We start from the raw sequence: 12259 nt of genomic DNA on the forward strand, positions 1-12259 counted from the left end.
TCATTACTTATAAATACGAGGCTCATGTCTGAGATCAGGATATGACCAACTAACCTAGTTGTTGGAAGCCCCTATAGAAATCAAGGAAACGTTCAGTAGCACAATAATACTGGATTATCAGAAAATCTAAGGACCACTCTCTCTGAAAACTTGCTGTGTTAAGCAATTCTCATGAACCTTTTCATATTTAAATGAAAAGCTTAGTATACAAACGGCTCATCCTTCAGTCAAACACAGGCAGCCAACACACAGCAAGTAACTGGGCAGAATACCCATAGGTTGACTTTAGTTGATAAAGAGTTTACTGTTGTTAAGCAACTGTTACATTAATAAGAAATACCAAAACTGATGGCTCTGTGATTATTACTAGTTAACTTGCACAGCATCTAAGCAGCGAACTGGAATGGTATGCTGCCTTGATATATTCCATTTAGATTGATTCAGCATGCAAATCCTAATTCCAGCTCTTTCACCTTAAAAACAGAACAATCTCCTTTACCTAACTTCTTTTACAGAGACTGAAAACAAAAAGGCTTTTAATATTTTTTCTTCTGTTTTCTTCAGCATTTAAATTGAGCCAAAAAGCCTATTGTAATCTTTCTAAACCTCGTGAAGGCAGTGGGATCGAACTAACATATTTGCATACCTGAACTCAGGTTTGACTACTTGAACTCAAATCACGCATCTTCAAACCCCTAACGATTGCACTGATAACATCAGTTATCTAAAGGCTGCATCCTAAGAAACAGTCCCTGACATTTTTATGGTACATGATATTACATTCACATTAGGAGAATGCTGGTTCTGCAAGAAATATTGATACATATATAAGGAATAGAGTGCTGCGATTTGGAGCATTCTGTCTTTCATAATAAACAGAGAATATTTTCCAGCACCATCTTTACTTAATGCTCTGATTTATATATATATATATATATATATATATATATATATATATTTTAGGTATGGTCTAATCTTCTTTCTGAAGTTAGTTAAGAGGAACACAAAATACCTGCCAGCACTCTCCTTTAAATAAAAATATATCAGGTAAAGATATCACCAGTAAGATACACTGGTAACACTGTAATCTGTTACTGTATTTCATCTTTCATAGAAAAATGCCTGAGAGCATTATTTTTCTTAATGTGCTGTAGGCTAAAAATGAACCCTCAAGGGTTTCTATTGCTTTTCTTGTTGCCAGAGCAACAAAGCAATACTCACCTAAATATCTGCCAGTGTAAGTATCAATTTACAAGCTGAGATGAAGTTTGTGCTGCTAGCAGATGTCGCTAACAGCATTTTTACTAAAAGCCAAATTTTAGTGACAAGGGATGCCTTGAAATTCAAGAATATATCACCATTTCATTTGTGCTACTTGATTATTGCTCCTATAATTCAAGTGTTTCTATTAAAATGTCTTGACCAATGACATTCAAAGTGAAAGGGCAAAACTGAAAGGTTTAATATAAAATCTAGCACACTGAAAGTACTTTGTTAAGCAACTGCAGAGAAATCCTGCTTGCCATTAGAATGTATACCAAGAACCTTTCCCAGTAAATTCCTTCCTAGTATTCTTTATGGTAAGGAGATCCGAGGGAGTGGGGAGAGGGAAGCAGCTAAGAAACAGTTTAAAGAGCATACAAGTGTTACTACTTTCTGAATTGAAAAAAGGCTCATTGTTTACCACTGTACCAATTGAAACATTCACACTGTGTTTCTATTTGAAACAGGTGACAGAAGCATTACTTATATTAACATACTGTAGAAGAAGGAATACAATGTTAAAATTATTTGTTATGTATATAACCAAACACGGGAGGAGGATACGGAACCAAACCACAGAATTGGAAACACCACTCTTATCTTTTCAGAGCAAAGTATACTGCTTTAAGAAAAACTCAAGGGGACTTCTTTTTTGTTATAAGTGTACTAAAAAGTCTAATTATAAGACATTAAAAAAGAAACATGGAAAATAGAATACAGAGAAACACCTAAGTTCTACAGTTTCTTACATTTCCTATAATTCATCATTTTTCTCCTTTTACAAAGTAAGAGGCAAAGAAGGGAGGCAAACTCAAAAGTTCCTCCTAATTCCAAGAGAAATAATTTTCAGACATTGGATCACGACACCTATCATTTTACTGTATTCAGCCAAGCAATTTTAAAGTACAAGAATTAAAAAGGAAAGAAAACCACAGGCACTTCCAGTTATGAAGTGAAATACATGAGTTAGTTAATAAAAACCAAGAGTGCTTTATTTTCACACACATAATGTTCACCTCTGTAAAAGCACCATTTCTGAAAAGAAGAAGTCTTTGCTTATTCCATGCAGTCAGATGCAGAGGCAGTGTGAATAAGAAAGCCATACTGAAGGGACTATAGGCAGAAAATTTTCCAGGCAAGGGATTGGCAGATTCAGAGCCAAGCTTCCTTTTTTTTTCTCCTTGTTTCCCACACAAATATGAAAACTGCTCTGCTATCAAAATGCGAAGGAATTTTTTTCCCATTTTTTTTTTTTATTCCCTTCCCATGCCCCCAAACCAGATAACTAATAGTTATCACAGGACTCCTCAACCTTGTATTGTTTATCTTTCAACCTGACTATGCCAGTGCTATAAGAAAGAGATGGAGGTCCTACAATGCTCACTGACTTGATACAGGAAAAATTGTCCTATTTGCAAAGAAAATACCATGTTCTGACCTTGGCATTAAGACTTGTGCTTGTACAGTGGAGGTCTGGTCAAATACATTCTTTCCTGCTCTCTCCCACTATTGTTTTCAGTTTTACGATGTTTGTTTTCAGATATATCAGAAGACATGGCAGAACACAGACCTTAACTTTATCATCTGTCCAATACATATGAAGACCAGCCTTTTCTAAGTATCAGTCATCCTTAACTCTAAAAAACCCAACCAACCCCACAAAACCCCATATCAGGGGGAAAACTGAGAGGCTTTTCTTTTGTGGACCAAAGTGGAAAGTCATGAAGTGTTAATTTTTATAAAATCCACTGTTTCAAAGCCAAGGAGTTGTATTTGGTTGTATGAGCATCTTGTGCTTCAAGACCAGTTCTAAGCCACAGGCTTACCAGTGGTATCATCCTTGTGGATTAAGAGAGGTAGTCTTGTTTTACACTAAGGCTGAACAGGTTTGTTCCCCAGTTTTCACCTCCTCAAACTATTTTGTAATGACACTCAGGAAGGGCTGCCCTCTCAAGTGGCAGCAGTGATCTTGAGGAAAAAAACCCACAGACCAACATTTCTTCCTGACCTCATTTGCATTCCTCTACTGCTTAAGTCTGGCCTTTCTCCCTCTCCCGCACCATAAGCACAGTTTCAAAATGAATTGATGTAAACATAAAGCAGTATTCATTTAATGCTATTAATAAGAAAGATTATTAAGTTTTTTCTCTTTTTCTACAGTCAGGGCTTGATTAGTTAGAAAATACTGACAGCTCTTTTTTTTGTGAGAGGGATGGACAGTGGAAGAACAGCGTGGTGTGGGGTTTTTCTCTCTCTTTTTTTTTTTAAAAAAAAAAAAAGAAGAAGGTACTATTGTGAGCACTAAGGCTCATTTTACTGCAGTAGCAAATCCAGTACCGTAGCACTTAAGCGGTGGTTAACAGTGCTTTGGTTCAGAATCAGTGTTAGAAAATAAAGTTTAAAAAGTTATAATGCAGGATATTTGGCTGGATTTCAACAGCAATTTGTAATGAACGTAGAAAGGACTGAGGCATTGGCTTCTTCCCCTTGGCAAAGTACTTTGTTTTTCATTCTGTTTAAGTCCCAAATTTGACGATCAAGTTCTCATTTCCATCGATGACGCACTAAGGAGGATTCGTCATTGACCACGTCATTGTCAGTGTAGCGATGCTGGCACCGTGGTGGAATAAGCAGCAGGATGATCAATATAAGGAGGATAATTCCACACAGGCTCATCAGAGCATAGGAAGCAATCCACAACACTGGTTCATGGAAAGAAACGCTCGAAACACAGTTGCTTGCAACATCTGCTGTTGTGAAAGGGCCTTCAATCTCAGATACTGGCGAGCCATCAACTTCTGAGAAATTACAAAAAGGAAAACATGAAGTCTACAGACACCATTTAAAAGCAAATGACAAGAGATCTAGCCTAAATACCTATGTATCTCTCTCCTTCCATTATCATACATCTCATGTTTTCTTATATTTCTCATTGCAATAAAAATGATAGTAGCCCATGTTTACAAAATGGGAATCTGAAGCATAAGGAGACCATGACACTCCCACATCTACCCAGACTGTCAATGAGAGGACAGTTAAATCAGATCTCTTGCAGATGAAGTTAAAGCCCAAGCCACTGAATCACCTTTTGTCCCTGGACTAACCTTTCAGAAATGTCAATTTAACAAAGCTTAAAAATCCTACAACATCTACACTGGAGTAGGTCAGGTCCTGGGCAGTTTAACTTTATTTCCAGCATTCGAAACAACTGGAAAAGTACCTCAGATGATTCTTACATCTTCTGGGTTTGCTATCTACCAGGGTCTTAGGGAGCAGCATGCAGGTTCATTAGCTTCACAGGTACCTTAAAGGGCTGTATCCTAAACACAAGGTGCAGGGTGGAAAGCAGCATAGATACTCTTGTGAGTGGAGGTGAAAATTCAGAAGGAAGAGGAAGTGAGGCAGAAGAGCTGGGTGAAGGTGGTCCAGAAAAGGGGAACACTGGAGAAAAAGGTCAGTGTCAGGACTGAGGAGCTGGGACATGAAGGAGCAGCGCTGTTCGCCAGGGAGGGAGAAGCTAACAAAGCAGCTCAAAAAATGGAGATGACAAAGGTAAGGCAAAAAGCACGAAGGGGTGCCTTGGCAGCTCCATTCTTGAACAGCCATCCATCTCGGTAACATCAGAGACTGTGTGACTTGTTTCCTTGCCATCACAATCCCCTACTTGTTACACCAGTATCTGCTAAAAAGAGTTATGCCGCTCATGGTTGTCACAGTAACCGTGGCAAGAGCAGCAAAGTTCACCCGAGTTGTGGACAGGGCTACCCGTATTGTAAAGGCACAGCAACTGAGTTGCCTAGGGCAACAAAAATTTAGAGCATTTCATATCTGCAAGTGTGTGGCCAGGGAAGGACGGATACCTTTTGGCGTGCCTGGGGCAACTAGGAGTCTGCAGTTAGTACTATCTGTGTATTTTAACCAACCTTCCAAACACTTGTAATTCACTTCTCTGGTCAGGTACTTCAAGACACATTTGCGTATTTCTTATAAAGGCCTCAGTTTTAACCTTCCTGCTTCATTTCTTGTTTGTTTTATACACAGACAAATTCTTGCCAAATTCTAAGCGATCCTGCCTGCTGAAAACAGTGTTTCTTATTTACACATATCTTAGACGTGACTCCTGAAAGCATGTTTAAAGAGTTTAGTCTAAAATACCCGTTGGAAGGAAGAGGGAAATCTGTGTTTTGGAAAAGCAGGAAGGTGGTCTTTAAGATCTTTTGTGGAAAAACAAATGCAGAATAGGTGGGCTGCTCTACCTGCAGTTTACTGGGAGAGATTTTAGCTGGCATTCAGTCTCTGGCCTCCTAACACCTCATATTACTTCAAGCCTTGAGTCTTATTAAAATTAAGAGACTTAATTCAAGTTAATTGCATGCTGCTGCTGAAAGAGACAGTCCTGCTTGTCCTCAGTTTTTGCCCTCAGTGCCTCTTTTGTGCTGGTGCTAGTAACTGTTTGGCTGCAAGGACAGTCAGGGCAACTCACTGACTATACAGAAAACCAACATTTCATAGCAAACAAAATGCCCAAACAAGGAATTTTCTGTAGAATCACACAACTGAACCAACCCCTTCTCCAGCTGCAAGCGTGGGAAGACTCCTTTAGCAGCAATAAGCTGCTGGAGTGGAGAAGGTGAAAGCTGAGGCTGCATGCACAACCACCGTAATAACACTGGTGAATATCAAACATATAGTATCTCAGCTCATCAGATGGCAATAAACTGGCCCATGTACCTTATATTGTCAGCATATCTTTGCCAAGACATGGCTGTTACACAGATACTGTAAGGGAGCTGCACAGAAGTGGACAGACTTGTAAAAGACTACCTAGGAGGTCTGTGGCAGAAATCAGTTTTATTCAGAGTCCCACTACTGCAATTTGTCTACCATGTAATTGTTTTTTCTGGACATCTCACCCCCTTGCACCATTTAATCTGTCTTTATGAAGTTCTGCAGCAAAACCAAGCTAAACAACATGTAATACTAATGTGAAATGCAAGGTATAAGTACTACTACCTAGGAATTTAGTGTTTTGAAGAAGTGAAAAAAGCAGCATAATTTTCCATGTTGGAGACAGCTTTGAAAATATACAGTCCCTAATTACTCATTATTTGGCTTGAGTGCAACAATTACTCCTATTAAAAAAGGCAATAGAAAACTGTTGCCATAGTGGCCAACATTTTAAATTACATTTTGAGAATACTTGATAGCAGCACAGCCTCTGCTTTCTTCCCTCCAAAACCAAAAGTTTTCCCTCACTGTCTTCCACTCCCAGTGAAAGTGAGAGGAAATCAAAAGAGAAGAAATTTGCCTAAATTGTTCAAACAAGCCCTTAACATACTAACAGTCACACACCTGTAGCTTATTTACACATTAGATGAATTAGGGTATTTTGGCATATTTTTTAAGAGTATCTGGTAGCTACCTACAATAAATTCTTGATGTCAAATAAATAAGATTTTCATTATCGATGATTACAGGACAAAAATGGCACCTCTGGAAAATGCTGGTTTATGACATTTGTGTAGAATTTTAACACACTCACTCACCATCTTGGGTGGTTTGGAAAGGAAGCAAACCTAAAGTAAGATCAAATTTATCATAAAATTGTAAACTGTGGCTTGGAAGGGGCCCCTGAAAGTCACCTAGTCCAGCCTCTTACTGCAAGCAGGACTGTCACCATCAATAGATCAGGTCACTTGCAGCTTTATCCAGCCAGGTCTGGTAATACCCTGAGGATAGAGATGCACTGATCCCCCTGGGCAGCCTGTTTCGGTGCTGTGCCACCTTCCTGGTGAAGAAGAAATTCCTCATGTCCAACTTGAGCCTTCCTGAATGTAACTGGTGGGTGTTGTCCTTTGTTATGTAGTTTCACTTGCACTCAATCTTGACTTGCATTCAGTTTAGGGCCCACTATAATACCTAGCTGTTCTTCCGCAAGGCTGCTATTCAGCCAGTCCCTTCCCAGACTGTACCCATGAATGCTGGTTTTCTGCTTGAGGTGCAGAACCTTTGCACTTCTGTTCACTGAAACTTGAGTTTTCTGCTGCCTAGTCCTCCAGGTTACCAAGGCCTTTCTGGACTGAAGCTCTGCTATTCATCATGCCATCCATTCTCCCAGGTTCAGTGCCCACAGATATGGGTGTATTCTGTCTCATCACAGTTTACTGTAGATTAGAGTGCTTGGTGCACTTCTTTCCTAAAAACCATCTAAGTGCTGCTCTTAGGATCTTCTCACTTACTACAAAAATACTAGACGTCTAATTGTGCTTGATGCCAAGGTACTATTATGTCGCTTCACCAATGCTACCTAGTTGATCCAAACATATTGTCTCAAGAAGGAACCTGATCCAAGCCTTTTCTAGTCATCCTATAAATAGTAAGTTATCCCTGAAATTATCAACAGGCAGTTTGAAACAATCTGAAATTAGTAATGAGCAGAATTAAGTCTTCAAGGGCTTCCCATATTGAGAAAAAAGCAAATTTCTTTTCCTGCTACAATAGAATAGCTTCCTGCAGGAATCTATCTAACTCTCCTAACTCTTGGTACATCCTGGAGAATGAAAACAGTGCAAGTATTGCGGAATAAGCCAGTTTTCATGTCTAGTCAAGTCTCAACAGGAAGTTCAATGATGTTAAAGCCTTTAGTCCTGTTCCCCTCATTTTTATATTCATCACATACCTGTTTAACATCTTATAAAAACATGGGCTTAAATTTAGCGTTAACACTCTATTGTAAACAAGAAAGCATAGGTCATTGCAAAGCCACACCAAATGGTCTTTTGTATTTCAATATTTCTGAAAATTTATGCCACCAGTCATTCAATTTAATTTATGTCCACAAACAGACTAAAAAGCTCCAAATAAATTACATTAATATAGTTGCTATGAAGGACATAGCTGGACTCCACAGGAAGCCAGGTAGGCAGCTTAATCCCTCACACTGCAGAGACTGCTAGCCACTCACAGTTGTGATTTTCTGATGAAAGCAGTGTTAAATAACGGAAATCACAAGCTGTGTTGGAATGAATTCAAATCAACTGGCATATCCAGCAAAATGTCATCTGCCCCGTGAGTGGAGTCTGACAGATCACTGTATCTTGTCTCAGTCAGTGGCTTGTGTCATCTGATTTCTCAAGAAGCTAAATTCCCATGATGCTAGGTTAGACATATGCATGAAGCATGGACAAAGAAATAAGGAGGAAATGCCTTCTAGCACCAGCTGGGTATTATTATGTGTCCAAGCTCATGCAAATTCAGATTTCATTTCTACTCAGCAAGCTCAGTTCTTCCTCTTTACACAAGGTTGGCAGAGCTACTTGGAATGGCCGAACTCTATACTTTTACGTAGCAATATTAACATTAAGGTGTTATTATGGTTCACCAGCTCTTTCTCTTAACAAAGATCTGCTGTCAAAGTGTTCTTATGAGTATCAGCTGACTTGTGGCCCCTGCTGACTAGATGTTGGTCAGTATGTTCTGTCAAAACGCCCCCTCCCCTCTCCATTAATGGTTGCAGCGTGACAGGGACAAGAGGCAGCTCTACGCTTGCTGAAATTGCAGTTAGAAAGCATAAAGAAAAATGAAATGCAGGAAAACCTGGCTTGTAGTATTTATCTCGTTACACTTTAGTTCCAGACACATTTTGGAACTAAAGTGTAACAAGACAAATATTCAGACACATTCAAAATGTGTCTTTCATCACTGCATGGTACCTCATAGAGGTCCACATCAATATCCAGACTTTCTTTCATAGTAAACTCAAAGATGACAATTTTCAGCCCATTAACAATGGAGAGATTAAAAAAAAAAAAGGCTTTTAAAATGCCCTGGAGCTACAACTCGGCTACCTAGTCCCTCTCCTCTTTTTCCCCTCAATTACCAGGTTGCATTAAGCATTCAACTACTTATTGCCCTTACCCTCTCTAACACAAATACTGGGGATTAAAGAAGCACTGTCAGCAGTAGTCCTTTTCTCATGAAAATCTCAGATGATACAATGTTTTCCATGCGTCACCATTTCTGTCTAGGACAGAAACTTGGGTATGGGTTCATGTCCCTTCCCTCCTCTCCCACTTGCATGTCCCTGTGGTGACAAAGCAATGCCTCAACAACAGGGGAGGAAACCTCAAAACTTCTGTTTTTAACTACACTTGATGAGATAAAAGAAATCATGAAAAGACAAACTGAACAGCACTTTAAAATAACAAAAAGCAAAAAAAAAGGAGCTTTTTCACATTTCCTCAGCAGATAATTAAAAAAATCAATGACTTTCTACTTACACTGAGAAACCTATTTGTTTAGAGCCAACACAAACACAAGTCTTTATCCAAGTCCCATTTTCACCTTAGCTCTTTCTTACTGACAGAAAGAGAGGCTGAAAAGGCACAGTTTACACTAAAAGAAAAGTGCAAGTAAGGTACTTTACTACACATTCCAAAAGTTAGTTGAAGAATTAATTTATCGGCAAATTAGAACAGGAACTACACAATAATGAAGCTGCATTAAAAACAGGAACTTGTCTCATGTAACTGCTGGGGAAACTGCACACAGAGACAGATGTCTCAAAAAGATCTCTCAGAGGGAATAATGCAGCTAAGATACCCAAAGCTGAGGCTGATTTACTTCATGCCAAAAGACTTGTGTGCAATTCAGCTTTTTCTTTTTTTTTTTTCTCCCCTTGAAATGTGAATAACTTGGGATTGCTCAAAAATACACCCTTCACACATCATAAGTAATCACGCTTTTCCCCATCAGATAAGTGTCAAGGTTTTCTCTGAGAGACCAGGTGTTTCCTCACCCATCAAGTCCTGAACTGTATTTCACTTACCTGCACATGGACTCACTGCAAAGCCCACTCTCCTCTGGGCTCTATCAAATATTACATAGAAGCCTTCCATGACTGTAGCACCAATAACTAGAGCATTTGTGGAGGAAGAGATACCAAATCGGTAGCACTGTAAAGTCTCTCCTATTCCAAGGATAGGTTGAATATAAAGCTATTAAAAAAATAAAATAAAATAAAGATGACAGAGTGTAAGAAGCAATACCACACAGTACTTAGAAGTTCAGACTTCTTGATTTTGATATTCAAGCACTCAAACTCCACTGGAAATAGAGAATGAATTGGGGCAAGCAGATTTTTGTACATGATTTAAAACTGGTCAGAGCTTACATGCAGGTAAGATGTAAAGCTCTCAGATTCTAAGCTTAAATTTGAACACAGTCGGTCACTATGTGAAGGTCAACAGCAAATTCACGAGAGCCACTTTTTATTGTATTTTCCATAAGGGAAAGATAGCTGAGAAAGAATTTGGCATATGAACTCAAATTAGAGAATAATTCTATTACTTAAAAGATTATCAGGATGGAATTCATTCAGAAAGCATTCAGTGTCAGCTTCAAGGCTCTAGATTCATAAATTCAAGTCACATTTTACCCCTTCTGCCCTCAGGGAAGATGAAAGATTGCCAAGCTACATGATCAATACAGAAAAAGCTTATCATAAGGTTTTACTATATTTCAAGTTAAAAATACACTTAATTAATAGGTTCATTCTCCCCTCTGCTCCTGACCATCCCCTGAGGTAAAAGACTGTATTAGCAATGTTAGAGGATACTAGCCTGTATTGCAGCCTATACCAGGAGTGGAAGCCAGAAAGGAAAAATAAAAGTGGCATTTTTTTTTTCTAAAAGCTGGGATGGAATAATAATAAAAGGTAAGCAAACCAAGTTACGGAAAATGGTGAAGACATCACATGAATGCCACAGAAACCAGATCAATCTGCTTCCCAAAATGAGAAGATCAAAACAAAACACACACATTCTGTACTCACATTTAATATGGTTAAAGCTCATGAAACAAAACAAGAACTTGCCTATTTTTCCTGACAATTTGAAAAAATCATTCCCAACTACATGGACTGCACACTCACCGGGAAACTGTTTTCCTTTTTTGTTTTAGGTTTGACAAGTATGTTATCTTCCCTGTTTACAATCTGATTTTTAAAATGTCATTTTAAAAGATTTCCCTTGCACGCAATAAGACAGTTCTCTATTATGGCTAAAAATAGCTCCTATTTTTTTTTTAAGAGGATGTGCTTTATAACAGTAAAAATAAATGCATAAATGAATAAACAAAGAATGTTGAGACCTGTGGTAGGATAGAGATCCGAAACGACCTACTGGAGTTTTCATCCCTTAGATATATAGAGAGTTTCGGAAATAAGGACCAGGGTCTTTCAGTTTTATCCCAGCATGCAAGCTGTGAACCAGTCCAGAAACCAGAAGAGAATTCTTGTATCTATTAAAAAAAAAAAAAAGAAAAAAAAAGCATACAGATTACAGACATTTTGATAAGATTTTTGTAAATTATATCTACCACTGCTTGATAATTCTTCAATTCCCATGGAGAAATTCAAGCATGCACACAAGTCTTACAGGGAGCTTTTTCTTTGAGGATCAAAGCAAAAACCCAACACACAAATCAAGGTGTATCATAGCCCATTGTGACTTGGAAGAAGGGGGAAGAGGCAAAGTAAGTTTAGCTCTTCTTTCCTTCCCCATTTGTGTCTCACTGCTTCCACTTCTGCAGTGGACATGTAGAACCTCCCTGAGAAATCAGTACCACAGAGGAAAAGCATCAAGAGGCTCTTACTACCCATCTACATCTTCTCTGAAGAGCTCTGAACAAACGCCAATGTTTTGAAGCAGCAGACACTTTTTAGAAACACAAACCAAAATACAAAACCCATGAATATGCAATGGAGTCATCTCACTTCCTCACAGACCTACAGCTTCTTACTCAGCTTCAGGGTTTTGAAGACAAGGTCTAAGCCAGAATCTCCTGGCATCTACAGGAATCAAGGTCTGCTACGGTCAGTGGAAAGAAACACATCCCTCTGTCTTTTGCTGCCTTGCCACTCACTGCCAATACAACTTGACATGCTCTTGAAATAAGATTAACAGTTGTTTTTAATATATTATATAATATGTCACTA

General features: G+C 38.7%; 1 protein-coding gene across 2 annotated transcripts in view; it reads right to left on the bottom strand.

The window, feature by feature from the left end:
* Positions 1-957: 957 nt before the first annotated feature.
* The window catches only part of BACE2 (beta-secretase 2), a 47572-nt gene continuing 36270 nt past the window's right edge, over positions 958-12259 (bottom strand). Inside the window, exons 7-9 of one of the 2 annotated variants that reach the window (XM_061453537.1) lie at positions 11413-11562; positions 10091-10259; positions 958-4061 (exon numbers count right to left, since the gene is read on the bottom strand). In XM_061453537.1, the coding sequence (XP_061309521.1) occupies positions 3808-4061; positions 10091-10259; positions 11413-11562 (573 nt within the window). In that variant the 3' untranslated portion in view covers positions 958-3807. The remainder of the gene's footprint in view (positions 4062-10090; positions 10260-11412; positions 11563-12259) is intronic. The other variant, XM_061453538.1, reaches the window with a different exon arrangement.

The sequence above is a fragment of the Pezoporus flaviventris genome, unplaced genomic scaffold (assembly GCF_033815535.1).
Source record: "Pezoporus flaviventris isolate CSIRO_AGI_PZ_B2104156 unplaced genomic scaffold, CSIRO_AGI_Pfla_v1 ptg000015l, whole genome shotgun sequence".
In the NCBI taxonomy this organism is placed as follows: Eukaryota; Metazoa; Chordata; class Aves; order Psittaciformes; family Psittacidae; genus Pezoporus; species Pezoporus flaviventris.